Below are 19,845 nucleotides of genomic sequence, written 5' to 3'. Positions count from 1 at the left end.
TCGCCTGCATGCTTGTGTGCATGCACAAGAACAAACTAAACGTGGACCCACTCAGAAAAACACTAGCAGCACAGTAACACAGTAACATAGCACTACTAGTGGTCAAATACTCCACAGAGGTTACCTTTAAAACTTACCCTTAGGGATTAGGGTGAACCATTTACAAAATAATGGTTTGATTTTGCACTGAAATGTGTTAACCCTGACTTGATTTTTTTTGACCCAGAGTAAGTTATCCATATCCATGCTGACTATATATTTTGGTATCACTCAGGTTTCTCTGTTCAGCCTCCGCAATGGTCCACTGCAGCCAGACCTGATCTAACAAGATCAGTATTACCATTATTATTAACAGTATTACCATTATTATTTCCTCCCGTCACTGGTCCACTTTTAGTTGTAGAATATTTGTATAAAAATCACTGCATGGTCTCGTCCCAGCATACAGTATATATAGCTGAACTCCTTTCCCCAAGAAACTTGATGTCTTTTTATCAGGGCTTTTATCTGTCGCTCATTTTAGGACAAAATCATATGGTTCAGTAACTGACCAAAAATGATGGAATCCTCTTTCCGCTTCTATTAGATTTTTCTCCCCGGTCTATTCACAACTTCAACAAAGGACTTCAGGAGACTCTTTCCCTTATTGGATTTTTATTTGTGCCTGACCTCTTATTTTTATCCTGTATGTCTGTGGGTGAATGATGTATTTGTCCCACTTCATATTCGTGTGTTTTATCTTTGCTCCTCACTGTCCTGTAAAGCTCAAGTGCCCTAAAAATATGAATAGAAATTGAATCACATTTCAATGATCTTAAAAAAAATGTCCACTAACAATTTGATTCTACAATTTTGTGTGTTTTTTTAAAAAAAAAAAACATTTAGACGCACTCTGATTTAAATTTAAGGAAATATGTTGCCAAATAGTGCATTAGATTATGTGAGACCTTGTATAATATGTATGCAGTTGGCTGTAATGTGTCTGCTCGAGGCGAGCTGAGAGGTGCTAAGGCATCAGGGGACAGCAGCCATGTGACCATGGTTGCAGGGATTGGTTTAGTGCAGATGTGACATCAGCGAGCCTCCCACTCCCTCCCTCCTCCCCTCTCTCTCCCAGCCTTTCTCTGCCTCTCTCTGCCTCGCTCTCTCTCTGTACCGCTCTGCTTTTTTTCTCCTTTGCCTTTCCTCAGCATCCCCCCGCTCAGAGATGGCGTGTGTCGGTGCTGCTCGGGCGTCCGGGGCCTAACGTGCACACAGAGAGAGGACCCCCCTCCCCCCCCATCCCCCGATTTGCTGCATATTCCTCGGGTGTCTCCTCTCGCTGTGTCCTCCACCGCTGCTGCCGCTGCCTCTCTCAGCTCTCCCCCCACCCCACCACCTCCCTGTGCGGGTGTCTGGGAGTTGGGCCCTTGGGGGTGGAGGGAACCAACATCGTGCTTCGCTGGGGAGCTGTGCAGAATTAGCCATGCCCTGCCCAGGCATCCTCTGACCGGCTGGATTTCTCCATATCTGTCTGCCTGCGCACTGGAGGGCAACGTAGGATGAAAATCTGCAGTCATGATGCAAGGTAAATGGTCTGTGCACTCCTTCTCCTCCTTTATTTTCCATGTTTTCTCCCCTGCGTCCTCCTCCTGCCCTCTTGTGTCCTGCTGGGCCATTAAAGCTAGTGAATCCAGTGATGTGATCTGTCGTACTGTAAGGACCTTTGAGCTGAACTGAGCTATATGCGTGGCCGGTGTGTCAATGTGACCGTTGTGTGTGTGTGTGTGTGTGTGTGACGTTGTTTGTGACAGATTGAGATGTATGTGAGATGAAAGAGAAGGTGTGTGAGGTGTGGGTTTGCCAAGGAAGAGCTGATGGACACAGTACTTGCTAATGTCCTGTTTGAGGTAGGTTTGTGTGTGTGTGTGTACACGTGTCTGTGTTTGCACGTACAGATTATAGTTCTGTCTTCAGTTATACACTGTCTATGTCATATGAAGGCATACTTGAGGAGAGATCAGTCCAGGAAGCTGCACTCATTCATTGTCTTTGCTGCTGTTGCTGTCAGCGCCTAACATCATATCATGCCAATAGGACAAGTGGTGCTTAAACCGGACATTATTTGGTGGCTGTGTTGCATTAAGCGTAAGTAAAGGATGCTGTACCAAAGTTAACAGTGGTGGAATGAGGTAAAGTACATCATAAACGATGATGGAGGAGCTGAATCATAGATGTAACCCTGCATGACAGATGCTGGGCCTTTACCATCCATTAATGCCAACGTGGTAATGGAAGGTGGCTATTATTAGCAAAAGGCCTGCAGTCAGCCTGCCATGATATTCAGTTCATGAGCTACACAACAACACAGATGTCACATGCTTATCATAGCGTCTTTTAGCTGCACGTACATTGCTAATTACGCAGTATAGGCTGCCAGGTGTTGTCAGTGTCATTCAGTACATGTTATTTGGACTCAGACATGGCTGCAGTACATGTTCTGCAATAACAACCTTCTTGTTGATGCAGCATGTGGGTTTATCATCTCTATAACACAATAGCTAAATGTAATATCTCAGCAACATGGATAATATCTTAGATCATCTCTATCTCTCAGTGTGAAATGAGCATCTTAGTCTTTGATAAAATGTTTCCAAATGACCCCTTTTTGAACTGCAAGTGAGTCAGATTTATCAACTGTGGCTTGACATTGACTCCAAGGTCCATACCAGTGGTTTTGAATGTTTCAGCCCCATAACTACAAATCATACATACTTTACACTAATGCTGACCATTTACCACAGCACGGACAAGGTGTTACATTGATTTGCGTCTTTTTAGGCAGCTTCTTGTCGCAGTTAATGCCAGAACTGTACGAAAATCTACTTGCCTAAACTTGAAACCTTCTTGAGATCAGCGATTATTTGCAGGGAACACTTAAAAAGACGAAAGGATGTACAATGCATCATCTGACCACATTTAAAGCCAATTAGAAGGTGGGCTTAGAAGTTAGACATCATAAAAAAGGGTGGAATTGCAGTATAAATGTAATAATATTTTCAGTATTAATCAGTAGGTGGTGGTAATGTGCCATTTGTTTGTTTGCCAGCCGCCAAAGAGGAGGGTTTGTTGTTAGGGAGCTAACACAATGTCAAAAGCTCTTCTACAGTTTTAAACTATCAAATTGAAAATAGAATAAAGGTAAAAACAACAGAAAATAAAATACTGTATGTACAGGTAGCACACAGGTTCTCACATTTCTTGGTGTACATTTAAACGTGGAGTTGAAGTGTGGGGACTGGAGTGCATGCAAAGTATACAGCGCTGAGCGAATCTGTCCTGGACATTGTTCAGAAATAGTTGATCCCAAACCTTGGTTATGTTGCTCCTTTCTTTCCTCTTTGTTTCAAACCACCTCTGTATCACTGGCAACTGAGGCATGGGGTTGTTAAGCAGGCAGAGTTGCTGTGGAAGAGGTAGGTGTGTGAAGAATGGCAAGAGTAGATTCTTCACACCTATTGATAACTGACAGTTTGTCCGTTTTAGACATTTACAAAAATAGTGGGAGGCAGCGACAGTAGGGACTGTTTCGAGAGGTCTTCTCGCTGGCTTGTTCAGATATTTATTGGAAACTCCTTCATCAGAGATTTGACAGTCAGCTGCTGAAAAGAGTGACCCAGAGGACAAACAGTCAGAAAGTTGAAGTTGACGCTTCGTTCTTGATCTTAGAAATAATAGTTTTACAACATAAAAAATTGGAGAAATCTGAAAATCCTCTTACAACATTTCTTCTGGAGCTTTCAGTCGTATCTGGTATTCTTCATCTGCAGATTCAGTTTACTCAGTAGTAAACTCCATCCACTGATGAAGGCCACCAGATGTGGCTGAAAGCTCTGGAAGAACTCTTACATCATTTACTAGATCTCTCCTGGAGCTTTCAGCTGCTAATAACGGCCACAAGATGCGGCTGAAAGATATCTAGTAAGTGGACCTTGAGTTAAGATTTTTTTCTCAAAATAAGAAAGTTTATGGCAAGAAGAGGATTACAGTTTTGTAGTGCAATTATACATGTATACATTATACATTATACATTATACAGGTAAGTGCAAGGCTATTGGGAAACCAACTTGTGGTGTGGAGTCAGTGTGCAGGCGTACCTTTCTTTCCAAAGTTATTTGGATTTAAAAAGTTGCTGTTTCGTGACCAGATATCACATCTCTGACGTTAAAGATTCACAGAAACATTTCAGAGTGCCAAGAGGAATTGTATACCACAGAGAAATGGATGGGGATAAATGGCTGCCTAGAAATTTGGAAATCGGTATAAACTACTGTTTTACCAACATTTTTTGTCTGAAAGCAGCTGAAAGCATTTGAAACGTTGTTCTGAAAGATGGCCAGCAGTAATGTAAAGTATATGCCATTTGTAGTCAGCAGGGTGAAACGTGTCCAAGCATCTTGTTTCTGTGAATTAGCATGAGGAAGAAGACCCAGACTTAACTATGTTTACAGCTAATATCATTAATTACAGCGATCCCTCTGTTTAATCAGGGTTGCAGGGCTCTCCTCGGGCAAACTTTGTAAATGGGTTAGAAAAGCAACGGATGTACAATGTCACCAAATCTGATTGTGACTATGATCTGATCAGGATTGATTCTCTATTTCTACTCCTTACCACACGAGACACATGCAGGTTAGGAGTGGACAGGAGGCTGGCTGTTCAGAGCTGTCTCCACTGGTGAAGAGCCATGATGCAGGAATAATCTGTCCTATTGAGCAGCCCGGCTAGCCACCAATACATCACAGGCCCTGACATGTCCTTCAGTACCCAGGAGAGCTTCCTCCCAAGTGCAGTGCCGTCACAGTTTTAGTATTCATTGGTCTTATTATCAGGGTTTCAGCGTGGGTGTGATGATTCACCAAATCAACGACTCAATATTTATTTTGATTTCAAAGTCAGTCTGACTTTTTCTTCTCCTCTCAACAGACTTTCACAACAATTTCAAAACACGACAATCAGTACAGACTCTATATTGAAAAAAAAAAAAAGAATCTTGCATCAACAATTCAAAACGTCAGATTAGGGCATACAGTTTGTTCCTGTTTAAAACACAGCCCACAAATTACAGAAAGAGATGATGAACAAAGGAGAACACAAGCTGAGCTGCCTCTGAATCGCACAAAATGTTCATCCAGCCAACTGTCCATCACATGTGTCCCTTTCGCTCTTGTATGGATGTGAGAATCAACTGTGCTCTCTTGTCTTCTAAAATGCTGTTATGCAAACCTGTCAGTTGTCTATTTTGGGAAAAACACGTTCCACAGCACAGCCAATACATAAAAAAAGAGGAAAATGGGATAAATGCAATGATTTCTTTAGCTGTGGGTAATTTTCTTGCAATGTGTTTTACAAATCTAGCAAACTGTGCCTCTTTTATCAGAGATATCAAACAGGTACATGTCAAATAACATCAAATTGCTTTCATACCTTTGACCTGAGGGAAGCAGGAGGGTTGTCAGTGTCAGTTAACTCATTAAGCTTCATTAAGTTCACTAACAACAACTCAGTTTGTTGGGCTTTGGCTGGTCCTTGACTCTGTTGTTATTGCATGTGCAGAGCCGATTTTTGGTGGTCCTTTAACGTCATTGTAACTTAACATAAAGGCCACTAAAAAATATAGATATTGAATAAACAATGAAATTAGATAGTTTTGAAAAAACGTCTCTCCTCATCTAAACATAGCAAAGCTCAAGACATACTGTTGAGAAAGGCTCTGGTCCAAGGCTGGATGTTTAGTTACAAATTACAAATGTCAATGAGATTTTGAATGAGGTTTTGTTACTTCTGGAACAGGGCCTGGAAGTTCTGGTTTTACTGCAGCTCTGTATATGGCGAACCTGCTAAACATCAGTATGTTAACATTGACAGAGCCGCTAGCATGGCTGTAGATGCTTGTTGACATACATTTGGCATTTTTTATTTTTTCAAACAACTGATAATCGTTTAGTCCAATCCATCCCAAGTTCCTGCAGCCCAACAGCAAACCTTCATACTACATATTTTGTCTGACAAAAACCCAGAAGAATTTACTATTAGATGAAACAGAGATCAATCAAATCCTGATAGATGAGAAGCTGTAACCAAACTTTTAAAAATGTCAGTGTTTTGTTGATCCATCTTACACACTGTCAGTCAGTGACACCGCAAACCAGAAATAAAGACCCAGATGAAGCATTAAACTAGCAATACTTACTTATGCAGAAACCTTTAGGCTTTGCACCCATTGAATTGTGTCTTTTTGTTGGTTTTCCCGGGCGTCCTGAATCGAACGCTGCATGGTGCCAACCGTCAGTGCTGCAGGGGTCTTGGCATCCAGTTTGGCTGACGGGCTGCTGTAGTAGATCTCTCTCCAGTCTCCCGCAAATCTCGCTAATGAAGTGGACACATTGATCAACCTTTGCTCGTGTTTTCTTCCCATTTTATGTAGTCAGGGAGGGGGACACTTAAGGGGATTGCGTCTGCACTGCTTCATTTTATGTGGAGGCTTTCTACCGATGGCAGGATGTTTGTGTCCCGAATCGATACATTCATTTATATCAATTTATTGGGATTACTGTATTTCCTGTGTATCCTCAAGAACAGGTTCATCCTCGAGTTGCTGTACATCAGCCGGTTACTCTTCTGTGTTATTTGCTTTTAAGTGCATTTAATGACAAGACAGTTAACTTTATATTAGGCTTTTAAAACTTTCAATTAATTCCTCATGATGTTGCTCTCCCTCTCTCTGCACCAGGACTGAAAAACAGAACAAGGAAAGCCCTGGGCTTACGAAAGAGAGACAAGGATACAGACGCAACGTGAGTTTGCTCAGACTCACACTCGTAACACAACATTAACATGCCGAGTTTACCAACCACCCGACTCTGAACACAGCTTGAAAATTCATCAGTTTGAGAATGTGAATGAAAAACCTAAATACTCTTATGGTTCTGATGGAAATTGTGTCTCTGGCATCGAATATCAAAAACTGTCAACTGGCATTGAATGTTTGGTCGGATATGTCATCTTTTTTTTTTTGCTCGTTCTCTGATGAGATAGTTCCTGATTTCAATCATAATTTTGCTAATTTTAGACTGTTTTATTTAGACTAAGTTCTTGTACTGCTGTTTGTGTTTTGATGACGTTTAACATTTGAAAACTTTGACTTCTTTTGTAAAATGAAAGAAAATGGTGTTGTTGAAAAATATTGTTTATATCTCTTTGTTTATATTTATATTTAGAATCAGTATAAAAACTCGAGAGATTTTACTGGCACTAGTATTGAATAATCTCAAATGATACTCAGCTAGTTTGGAGACCCATGATGGAATGATAAAAATTGCAGTGCGTCTTATGATATAATTTTTTTTGTCTTCCTTGTTACTTCAAACAGGAGTTCACCTGACAAAGAAGGAACTGGAAGCGGAAAGAAAGGAAATGTATGTACATTTTAGATTTTCATTGAAAATGAAAATAATCATTGAAAACTTGGGTCCATTATTTTTCTACTTCGTTATGATAAGTTTGTACTCACTTCAGTGATGAAATCTGGAAATATGGCGACGTCACTCCAACAAAGTCTGACGGGGCGAGAAAGATGAGAAGTCAGACAGTCAGACAGTCAGATAGTCAGACAGGTTGTAAACAAGCCAACAGTTCATCTAAACCACTTTATTTGGAGGTAAAAACAAAAGTGAAATGAAATGTCGGCAATAGTCCTTCATTGTACAGGATAACTATGTGGGCAACTATCAATCAAGTTTATTTGTCACATGTAATCATGTAAAGTACAATCACAGTGAAATGTAACTATGGGATAATGTAACTAACTATAGGTTAAACTAGTCAGTCTGTAAATTGTAATGGATGTTTGGGTTGATGGTTCGATGTTTACTAATTTTACCATTTGCCTTTATTTTGTCTTCCAAATAAGATAACATAAGCTTTTTATTCAAACTGTCTTTTCATCTGACTGCTCATATATTTTTCCCTGTCTTACTTATTGTTAGCATTTTTTCCCCACTATTCACTTGGTGTGTGCAAAGTTATTTCTACTGATTAGAATAATGACCAAAATTACAAAATTAAAACCCAACTTGTAAGAAACCAGACTTTAAGAAGATGTATGATCTGCACTGACATTTTAACTCTGACTTTACTTGTCGTAGGCTTTATGATGACATTATTCTGTCTTTTCTCCATTCTGTTGCTAGAAAAAGGCCAATGGAGCACCGAATGGTTTCTATGGGGAGATTGACTGGGACAGATATGTAAGTATGCGCAGCCCACTTTTGCTTACTTTATTTACGTACTCCTTCTTTCTGATGTTTCTGAGCAAGCGGCCACTTTGCAGCTTTGGCATGAAATACTTGTACTGTGCTGTGGCAATCAGCGTCATGCAACGCTAGGTCGAAAATGACTGAGTAAACGAATAGAGTGATAGCTGCATATTCTGTGAGTCAGCAGGAGCTTCAGCCAAGCTGACCGTCTCAGGCAAGACATCTGTGAAATCTAATCCACATTTATATGCAGGGCTGTTCACAGGGAAGAGTGTGATGGACTGGAAATGACTGTCACTCTTCTCCTCTCTCTTTTCCAGGCCTCCCCTGACGTGGACGAGGAGGGCTTCAGCCTCCGGCCCGGTGACGAGGGCGATGATATCCTTTTAGGAAAGAGTCGAAGCAGTAGCAGCAGCAGTCTTGGGACTCTTCTCCTGCAAAACTATTGACCTGTTTGGCTGAGTGACTCATTGGATGAGTGCTTCTCAGTATTAAATAGGCCAAATCAATACTCCCTGCCTCTCTTGTGACATCACATGTACACGTGCAAAAGAAAGGGGCAGGAGGGCAGCCGGACAGAGCCACATTACATTCAGATTGGCTTTCCAGTTGTCACTGAGCCGCCATTCTCATTAGCAACTGGCCCCCCAGTTCACTGGTATTTTAAATGTCTTCTCCCGCTGGTGTCAGCAGCTATGTGTTTGAAATGGCTTCACAGAGAACTGGTACTATGGAGACTTCCCCCGAGCGCCACGATTTAGCTGAGACAGAGCAGGAGTGTCAGTTACAGCAGGTGTAATACTGTTAACTGGGACACAGCAGGAAGAGACACAGAGCGGACATCTCTCTCCTCTGCTGCAGTCAGAGGTGGAAGAAGTACTCAGACCTTGTACTTACGTAAAAGTAGCGATACTACAGTGTAGAAATACCGTGTTACAAGTAAAAGGCCTGCATTCCAATTCTAAATTAAGTGAAAGTACAAAAGTATTAGCATCAAAATATACTTAAAGTACCAAAAGCAAAAATACTCAGTGTGCAGAATGGCCCATTTCAGAGTTATACTTTTTGGACTATAATTATTGATGCCTTAATGTGAACATCACTTCAGTGTTGCAGCTGGCAAAGGTGGGGCTACTTTCAACTACTTTATATTCTTTATCTGCTGCGTAGCTTGTGAATTTCCTCCAGGGAATCAATAAAGTTCTTTCTTAATCTATAATATTGCATCATTATCATTTATTTGTTGATGCTATTTTGTATTATTAATCTGAATCTGTAAAGTAACTAGTAACTGAAGTTGACAAATAAATGTAGTACAATATTTGCCTCTGAGTTGTTGTAGTAGTAGCAGTATGAAGTAGCAGGAAATGGAAATACTCAATTAAAGTACCACAAAATTGTACTTATGTACAGTACTTGAGTAAATGTACTTATTTTAAAAGGACATGCTATCTTTAAATGCGGCAGAAGATTGACTCAGCCTCCCCATCTTCCACATCATGTATTGCACTTATTCTACTTTGTCCTTGACACATGTTCACCAGCTTGCAAAGGAAAGCAGTTTTTCTCCTCCAGCGACTCCGAGGACGACGAGGACAGCAAGAAGAAGTTCAAAATTAAGATCAAGCCGCTGGTGTCGGACAGTGCCAAGTGTGTCCCTCCATCTATGGACGAGCTAAAAGCCTCAGTGGGAGGCCTGGCACTCTCTCCATCTCTGGTGAGCGCCGCTGATCAGCACTCTTGTTCTTCTACACAGTAATGAAGGGCACAAATCACACACACACACACACACACACACACACACTGCTGTTTATATTTTCTGTCAGCTGTTGAATTCTCTCTGACGCTCTCTGACCCTCTCTCTGTTTGTTTTCTTCTCACCTATCTGCGGTCATCTTGCAGAAGAGAAGTCCGGTAAGCCTGTCATTCATTTTCACATCTGTATCACCACCCACAGGGATTGCATGGCATGAATTCACTTGGAAGTGCTTGCTAAAGTTTTCCCTCCTGTTACAGTTCACTTATGAATTGCCTTTACGGCTTCACCCTTATTTCTGCATGCACGTTCTGTCTCCCCCTCAGTGTTGGTGTCCTCTCTAGGCCTTAAAAGACCTCCCTTCTTTTTGTTGACTTTTTTTTCTGTTTAGCTACATCTTTACTTGAACCTGTCTGGCAAAGTGTCTGTATTACATAATGCACAGTAAACATGACACACACAGAGAGCTCCAAACCTATTGATTTGGTCTCAGTGGAGCTTACATGCTGAGTGACCTGCTACATTCGGCGCGTGTGTTGGCAGCAGGTGATGCAGGTATCGTCCTCATAACCTCGAGGGTGTTATGGCTCGTGTTGCATTATTAAGGCTTTGCAGTGCAAGTAAAGAGGTGCGGTGTGTGCAGTTTTTTAGTTGGTGTCCATTTGACTGATTTGTCACTCACTCTCTGACCCAGGTCTGTTCTCTCTTCCTTTTTGCTGGTCTCAGAGACGCAGCCCGGTGAGTTTCCTACGCCATCTGCTGGCTGTTTCAAAGTTGACAGCCTGAAACACAGTTTTCAAATCTCTGCTACCTGACCCAGAACGTAAAAGTAAAAGGATACACAGCGAAATAAGAATAATCCATCTCAATCAATTCAATCAAAATCTTAATTTTCTCAAAACAAGTGTCAAATGTCAAAAGTTTATGCATCTCCAACTTGTTTAAATAAATATATTTTCTTAATATGACTGAAGTGATCTGATTTGAGAAATTATATTCAAGTTAAAGTTATGACTTAAAACATCTACACATTTTATGAAGTTCTTACTGCTTTGTTACTTGTTTTAAGAGAAAAACGTATTGAATAGAACAATAAATGATTTAAGATAGATGTTTGTTTGTGGTGTACATTTTCGCAATATATTGTCTGTATCCTCAATTTGTCTTTTGTTTGGATTCTATCTTTTACAGGGGCAGATAAAAAGGAATTTGTCCTGTAAGTACACCTATTTGGAAATAGCTTTTCATCATCACATGCTTACAACATCTACGCTAACATGCTGATGCTTAGCAGATTTAATATTTACCATGTTCACCATCTTAGTTTAGCGTGTTAGCATGCTAACATTTGCTAAATAGCACTAAACACAAAGGACAGCTGAGGCTGATGGGAATGTCATTAGCTTAGCATTGTATTGGACAAACTGAATTTTCTCTTGATGAAAATTTAAGGGATCACCAAAGTGACTGGAATTCATCCTGAGGGGACCACGAATGTCTGTACCATATTTTATGGCAATCCATCCAGTAGTTGTTGAGATATTTCAGTCTGCACAAAGCGGTGGACCGACATTGAGCCATGCCACTAGAAAAGCTAAAAACAAGCGTTTTTGTGATAGGAATTTGTTCAAACACAAGTCAAATAGAGCAGCAGCTGAGTTTTTATTGTGTTTCTCATAGGTGAAGAGATTGCTAGACCCAGACGTTCCACCCCCACACCAAGTCCCGCCCCTGAGACGCCAAGGTCTGTCATTCGTTTAGCAATATTCACCACTGACTCTCACTCAGTCTGTATGTTCACGGTACTGCTACAGATGTGCCTTGAATCTCGGCGGAGCAGGGATTTTAAAAAGTGTTAATTGTTTCTGATTGTTGTACGTCTCTTCTTGCAGTGACCGGCTGTCGCAGAACGTTCCTGCCTTCTTTGGGCTGCCTTCAGAGACAAAATATGCCAGATACGATGGTCTGTCCCCTATCGATAGGACATTACATGAATTGATACTAAGCAAGCCATGTAGCAGATGCAGTTTACAGAGGTGACATTGTTCATTGTTTCTTTGTCATTATCATATCACAGTGATCCCTACTGAGGTATGGGGAGACTCGAGACCACGCTTAGAATCACCGCTGAGCAGAAGTTTCCCAACAGGAGGTGAGCTGGCGTGGATGAACCCTTTATCTTTGTTGTAGGAGTAACATTAGTACATATTAGAAATGTTGTAATCTGTAGTGCTGAACTGTCCCGAACTGTCATCCTTGTTGCAGCTCCTCCTCCTCTTCCTCCAAAAAACATTCCATCAAGAAGTCATTACGGCTATCCTTCGGACCCTGCAGGTAAATGCAGCTTTACAAACAGAATTGTTTGTCAATCACACAGTTACATCCCACGAGAGCTTCCATCTAAATGCTACCTCAAATTCTTTGCAGCTGATCTACCCAATGGAAGGGCGGCTCGCAGCTCTGCCCCCATCTACCTGAACGTCCTGTCCCCCGCCTCCTACCGAGGCTCCCCTGGTCCTGACCTGGACGACGTGTTCTGCATGGACAGCCCCCGCGCCAGTGAGGACACAGTGTCTCCCAGATGGGTTACTTTCACTGACGACAGACCCCCGCCGCCTGATGAACCTGCCCCCCCTCCGCCACCGGACTCTCCTCCCCCAGACACGCCCTCGTCCACCCCCTCCACCCCCTGCCTCTCTCCAGGACCGCCGCCAAACGAGCCCCCGCCCTCGCCTCCTCCGTTTTCTCCTGAGTCTCCTCCTCCTTTCACGCCACCAGACTCACCCCCCTCTATCGTGCTCGGACCCCCTCCTCCGGATGAACCAGCCCCCCCCCTGCCTCCCAACTTCTCCCCCTCTAATTCGCCTCCTCTATGTCTCGACGAGGAGGCGATCGACGAGGAGGTGCTTCAGTTTGCAGAGTACTGTTCGTCCCCTGCCCCCATCAGCCCCGTGCCCCCTCTGCCAGCAGAGCGGAGGTCTCCTCGGGCAGGAGTCACGTCTCCCTTGGTCCTGGGGAGTATGGGGGGAAAGAGGACTCCAGAGGGAGCATACCTGAGAGATGACATCCCAGACTTTGTGGGTTCACCAAGAGAGCTGACGCCGAGCTTCAGGGGCACGCCGCCTCCTCTCCCTCCAACCACCTATAGGTCTATTATGTCTTCCCCGGGGCCCTACTCAGGCAGCAGTGAGTACTCTGGTCTCTTTCTAGATGTTTACATTCTGCTGCCTCCACACAAAGTATGAGTGGAGCAGCGTATTTAAACTTCCTGTCCTTTAACTTGGTTTGTTTGAAAGACTGACGCTGCCATCAGTGCCACCAAAGAATCACACGGAGATGCTTGAAATGCATCTTTGTTTACACTTTGTTAGGTGTTAATCTGAACCAGCTACAGAGTGTTCTTAAGGATTTAAGGATTTAGGAAAGAAGTGTTATTTTGACTAGCTGACTCATTTATCATGTTTAACATTTCTTCAAAGCAGCTTTACAAGCTTGTAGCAGCTGACACAGTGGCAAAATGATAACATAACACAATATAATATAATATAGCGTACTACTTTGACTTGATTCTGAATAGTATAACAACACTTTATCAATACAGTCATCAGGTTCAATGATTTCATAAGTGACGTAATACTTACTCATCTGATAATGTGATACAAATTCTAACTATTATTGTAACTTGTAAGAATGTGATCATTTGAATACCTTCATTTCCTTTATCATTTCATCATCAGTAAAAATTGCAACACCTGTTTTGAAGTAAGAGTTGCTGGTTAATGATACTATAAGTAATTTATCACATTACAAAACGATAGTATCTTTTTATCTATTTAAAGGAAAACTTTCATTATTACACACGCTAATAAGCCACACATCCTAATTAAGGTACTTCTTTTAGTTCAATTACGATAATGCTGCCCTTAAATGAAATATACATGATTTTGCAACGTAATGTCGTTCAAGCTATGTTGTAAACATGGATCAAAGCTTTATTCATAATGTCATATAAAAATCACATACCTACAAAAACACTTATTATGATGCTGATGAACAAAAGTTGCAAATTTATTTTAAATTAAATTTTAGGAATGACTCGTGTGTTCATTTTAGCCACAAACTGGCAGATGCCTTGTACATGACTGCCGTATAAATCTACTGTTTTCCTCGGAAATGGTACTACTACACTACAGTCTACAATCAGAAAATCCAAACTTACCCAACCAATTCTGTTTTTATAGAGAAAAAGTGGAATGGCTATGTATGAACATGTAGATAGGTTTCTTACTGACATCTAGTGGTATGATTATAAAATAACAGCTTCTGATTTCCTTGGTGTAATCCTGTAAGATTGCATACATTCCTTAATGTCCCTCCAGTCATTTATATATAGGGACAGATGCAAACTTTAATTCCTAATTTAACGTCTCCTTTTATAATACACAGGACTTGATGTTGCTGTTTCTCTTGCATATTCCAAGGTGAGCACTGACAAAGACGCTCCAGTCATATAAAAAAAAAAGATGTACTAACCTGCAATTGGTGATTGTAGATAGCAGACATCGCATATCAGACCTTCATTAAGTCACATTCAGGCAGCAGCATTCAGTGACCACCTATGTTACAGGGTCAAGTGTGTGAGTGAAATTATCAAGTGGGCATGTTTCGGATGAATCAGACCCACAACAACTCTAAAGCACTCTTAGCAGCGCTTTTATGGCATCCCAGAACCAGACAGACGGCTGCTCTCATTTCTTTTTGTTCCTGAAAAGAGTTCCAAGTAAGAGGCGAATCATTGTACAAGTGAAATATGGTAAAATATCACAAAGTTACGAACAGAGCTTTGCTGAGCTGATAGAAGTGAATACAAATTGAATTTAGGTCACAAGTTACTGCAGTCTAAAGTACGTTCCCGCGAGGGTGTCGGCATACAGTACTCGCTCTGTGAAAGTGACATTAGTCGCGATTTTGCTGAATGAAAATCTCTCTCGCTGTGATCTGAAGGCAGTGCTAACCACAGACACTGGTATGTGCCGCAGGCCCCTCGTCTCCAGCCCGTCCCGCCACGCCTCAGTCTCGAGGCAGTCCAGTCCCTCCGCCTCCTCCTCCTCGACCGTCCTCGCGGCCAAAGCTGCCCCCAGGGAAACCAATCACAGACCTGGTACATGTCTCTGTTTGCCTTCCTCTCCTTTTATGACTGATTAAACTGATTGTTCACTCTGTGTGTTCCTTACTAAAAGACTAATCATTAGTCCTCCTTTTGTCATTTTCACTATTGTGCTGTTTTTTCACTGTAATCAAAGTGTGTACTGTCTCCAGTCTCGGCCCTTCAGTCCGCCGATTTCAGGCAGCCCCCCACCTTTCGCCCCCCTGGCCCGGGCAGAGAGCTCTTCCTCCATCTCCTCCATCACCTTGCAGAGTGCAGCATCCACTCCAACCTTAGGAAGAGACCTTAACATGTCCACTGCAGGTACACTACCAGCAAGTCCTCTTGGTCGTCTTATTTGTCTTTAGCCTCACATCTCAGTCTGTGTCCATGTTGTCTGTCACTCATCATCGTTGCCCTCGCCTCACAGTCTTGTCCCTCTCCATGATTCTCTTCTCCTCATGTCTCTGCTCACTCAGAGGCCTCACAGCCTCTGGTATGGTTTGACCACGGCAGGTTTTATTTAGCTTTTGAAGGTGAGTCGGGCCAGAACGCTACTGTAGTCCCACTAGTGCATGGACTGAAAGCACCTGCCCTCCTTTCACTGCAGTCGTGTCCACGCTCATGTTCACTGAGCCAGAATATTGCTGCCCATCCCAGCTCATGTCCTGCTCACTCACATAGAATGTGGTTTGTAGATGCATTATTGAGTTTTGATTTTGTCTGTTTGCTTTTGTTTGTTTACGCTCCGCTTTCCTCTGCATATAACCCATAGCTGACCATTTGAGCATATAATGGGAATGACACAAGAGAATAGATGTAGTTTAAGTGTAGATTTTGTGTATGTTTTCAACAGGATGCTCCAGAGGACCCAGTCCACTCACCATGGGACCCCAGGACACTCTGCCAGTGGCAGCTGCCTTCACAGAAACCATCAACGCCTACTTCAAAGGCGCAGACCCCAGCAAGTAGGCCCGCATTTCCCTGTTTTTTGCAATGTGACCATTACAGATGCAATGATCATTATGCATTATAGCTTGATACACTGATGAAATTCAGAAATGATGGAACAGTGAGTTTTTAATTTTGTTACGAGTAGCATGATGAAGAACTTGTCTCTTTTTATAGACTAATGAAGTGAGCGCATTCCTGGCAGCTACAAATCGACTTCAGTTTTTATACTAAAGGGATTGTGGGAGTGTTTGTTCTTGTTCAGCGTGATCTCTGAGATCTACCTCTTGCCTCCCTCTGTCTCAGATGTGCTGTGAAGATCACAGGGGAGATGGTGCTGTCCTTCCCTGCGGGAATAACCAGGCATTTTTCTAGCCACCCAACTCAACCCATCCTCACCTTCAGCATCAGCAACTGCAGCCGACTGGAGCAGGTCCTTCCCAATCCACAGCTGCTGTGCTGGTAAGAATAATATTACAGGAAAACACACAGTTCATGGAGTAACTTGATGTTGAGATCGTCTGAATCAAATACGCACCTCTCATCCCTCAGTGATTCCACAACAGACAGTGTCGACACCAGGGAGTTCTGGGTGAATATGCCAAACTTGATGAGCCATCTGAAAAAAGTGGCTGAACAGAAGCCTCAGGCGACATACTACAACGTGGACATGATCAAATATCAGGTATCAAGTGATCTATTTGTCTGTGTATCTAGGACGTGTCGATCTAACTATAGAATCTATCCATCCATATAGCTCGTTGTTGTTGTCTTATGGTGTGTCTCAGGTGTCAGCAGCGGGGATCCAGTCCACTCCTCTGAACCTGGCAGTGAGTTGGCGAGGCGATGCCACCAACACGGACCTCAGAATAGACTACAAATACAACACAGAGGCCATGGCCGCCCCCATGCCACTACACAACATCCACTTCCTGGTTCCTGTGGATGGAGGCATGGCCAAACTCCAGGCCATGATCCCCCCCGCCATCTGGTAAGGCTTCCTTGTATTCAGGACCGGCTCTAGGGGCTCGTGTAGAGTGGCTAAGGCCAACCTAACACCAAAATTATGGGGTTTACCAATACATGCCCAATAATAGAGATATGAGCATGCAAGCAAGCTTTACTGTATTAGTGTGGACATGGACTTTATTTCCTGTGGCTTAATGCATATCAGACAGCAACATGTCCTCTGTAATGTGGAATTATTTTCTCATGAAGGAATCCAGAGCAGCAGACGATACAGTGGAAAATCCCTAGCCTCTCTCATAGATCTGAAAATGGAGGTATGTGTTCAGTTTTTGTCATGTTCTTACGTGATCTTCTTGCTAAACAGACAGTCAGTCTCATCATGTCACTGGACTTTACAACTGAAATCTAAGTTATAGTGTACAACTTTTTTTGGTACTGACAGTCTTTTTTTCACACGTGTTTCCTGAACACGTGTCAGTCCCTTTAAAACAGCATCTTGCAGCATTAATGACTCTTGGTTGTCGTCATTCTTCAGTTAACATCCTCCATTAACGATTTTAGTAATTAATGGGTGGATTCATTTATACTTTTTATTCTTTTAAATGTAAATGCATCATTTCACTGCACAACGTAAGTTTACTATAACAACAAAAACAAATCAAGACTACTATCAATAGTGTATCTGTGTCCTCCAGGAGTAGGGGCTCTTCTGGGCCGGTTCCAGATGACAGAAGGTCCCTGTAGACCCTCACAGCTGACAGTCCAGTTCACCAGTGAGGGGAGCACTCTGTCGGGATGCGACATCCAGCTGGTTGGGACTGGCTACCGGCTATCGCTGATCAAGAAGAGATTTGCTGCAGGTCAGTTTGAGTGTCAGACATGTGTGTGAGCTTCACTTTGAAACAAATTGCTCTTTGGTTTAGTCGTCTAAATGCTCACAGACACTCCAAGCTGAACGTCTCCGCTCTCTGACATGTTTCGTTTTGCTTCACAGGGAAATATTTGGCGGATAATTAGGGGACCTGTTTGTGAATGGAACCAAAAGAATCAATGGCTTTTGACTGTGAAGACTATGGATCCATCCTATGTTTAGTCCATTTGAAACTTTATCTTTAGCAACCATTAGAGTTGATGGTTGAGATTTAACAGAATACACACGTACACAGATGATATTTGACTTCATCATATTCAGTAGACTGACTGCTGCTGAGTTTATGCAAGTAAATACAAATCATTAGTTTTGTGCACTTGGAACAGTTATGGGCTTACATGGAGTAAAATATTTGTTCTTGTTAACATACTTGTGGATTCATACAGTGATCCAGCCTTATTCATTGCTGTTTCTTTTGTCTAACTGGTTGTCATTGCAAATGCACTGTAAAAGATAATGTGAATAAATTATATAATATTAAAACAATCTTAAACAAGATGGAAAAGAATGGAAAATGTAAAAACAAAAAAATAGTGTGTAGTATAGGATTGCTTTGCAGGTTTATCCCTATAAGTTATAGGTTACATGGTAGTATCTGATTTACACTGCCACCTCAAATCAGATTTTTTTCCCCCCACCATGTGTGACCGATCTTTATCGTTGTCTAAGCAGAATTTCAGTTTCTGTGTGGACAGCCTTTGAAATGTCACAGCCCATTCTGTCAGTCTTGTGATTGAAGGTGACTGGTCAGTTCACAGTTCAAAATGACCCGCAGCGCTGGACTGACATCAGCACTCTTAATCTGAAGGTGCTTTTTATATGGAATTATATTTGTGCTTCAATCCACCTCGCACGATGGGGCATTTGGAGCACAGTAAAACTTTGTTTGTGAGCACATAAATTATATTTTGTAGAAAAAATGATCATCATGCAAAGACTACTTTAATTTATTTTATGCTCAATACATGTTTTTGGTTTGCAATTATCTCAATTATAACCTCTCACTCACTCAGTGTTACTCATTTGCCTTATCTCAAATTTAAATTCAAGTTTTTAATTTAAGTTTAAAGTGGATATAATCAGTATTTTTTATATTAACAATGGAGCACATAATTACTTCTGTGTGAAAGAGGTTGCTCGTAGTGACAAACTCACTGAGAATTATCACCCATATAACGTCATTTAGCTCATTGTTTTGGTTTTCCAGCCCACAACTTTACTGTGTTGCTTCACTCTCATTGTCTTGCAGCAGGCAGCTGTTTTCAGCAAAACAGCTCTGATAAACACACTGTTCACAAACCTCCCCAGCACCAAACAGCAGATATCAAAGTTGGCAACTAGCTGGTGAACATTGTGGAACATTTAGCTGCTAAAAAGCTAGATTTTTCTCTCAGGAGTTGGTAGAGACTTGAAAAAAAGAGCTAAAAGGAGAGTAAATATTGGACTTATATTCAATAGGTGGCCAGAGACATGACTCCAAATGAATGCTATTGTTACTGCTTGTCTGCTAGATGGGTTAGTCCGTGTTAATAGGCAACTGTTTGCTAACAAGGTCGCCATATTTACTTAAAAGGTGATAAAATTCACAGCTGCAAAATATAATTAATGTGCTTGCCAAAAAAATATTTTCGTTTTGCTCAAAATGTCCCGTCCCACGATCAGGATTGAAGCACGCATATGTAATCCTATACTTTTACGTGTGCAGCCTTCACCACCGCTTTGATGGCATTTTGCTGTTTATCGGGTCATGTGAACAGAAAGTCAGTACATCAGTTACAGCAGTTTGACCTGCTGA

The 19,845-nt window shown here is 41.9% G+C and overlaps 1 protein-coding gene across 1 annotated transcript; it reads left to right on the top strand.

The window, feature by feature from the left end:
• Positions 1-1,557: 1,557 nt before the first annotated feature.
• LOC139296125 (SH3-containing GRB2-like protein 3-interacting protein 1) lies at positions 1,558-18,136 on the top strand. The gene is made up of 23 exons (XM_070918433.1): positions 1,558-1,567; positions 6,773-6,836; positions 7,412-7,457; positions 8,232-8,288; positions 8,618-8,675; positions 9,839-10,014; positions 10,200-10,211; positions 10,780-10,791; positions 11,245-11,269; positions 11,734-11,797; positions 11,946-12,016; positions 12,131-12,205; positions 12,319-12,387; positions 12,481-13,239; positions 15,093-15,214; positions 15,373-15,523; positions 16,056-16,167; positions 16,457-16,612; positions 16,703-16,835; positions 16,939-17,141; positions 17,369-17,433; positions 17,815-17,979; positions 18,114-18,136. The coding sequence occupies exons 1-23, from the start codon at positions 1,558-1,560 to the stop codon at positions 18,134-18,136; spliced, it is 2,628 nt and encodes an 875-aa protein (XP_070774534.1).
• Positions 18,137-19,845: the final 1,709 nt, after the last annotated feature.

This window comes from Enoplosus armatus, chromosome 14 (genome assembly GCF_043641665.1).
Source record: "Enoplosus armatus isolate fEnoArm2 chromosome 14, fEnoArm2.hap1, whole genome shotgun sequence".
Taxonomy (NCBI): Eukaryota; Metazoa; Chordata; class Actinopteri; order Centrarchiformes; family Enoplosidae; genus Enoplosus; species Enoplosus armatus.
This window is presented reverse-complemented; position numbering and strand designations above follow the sequence as displayed.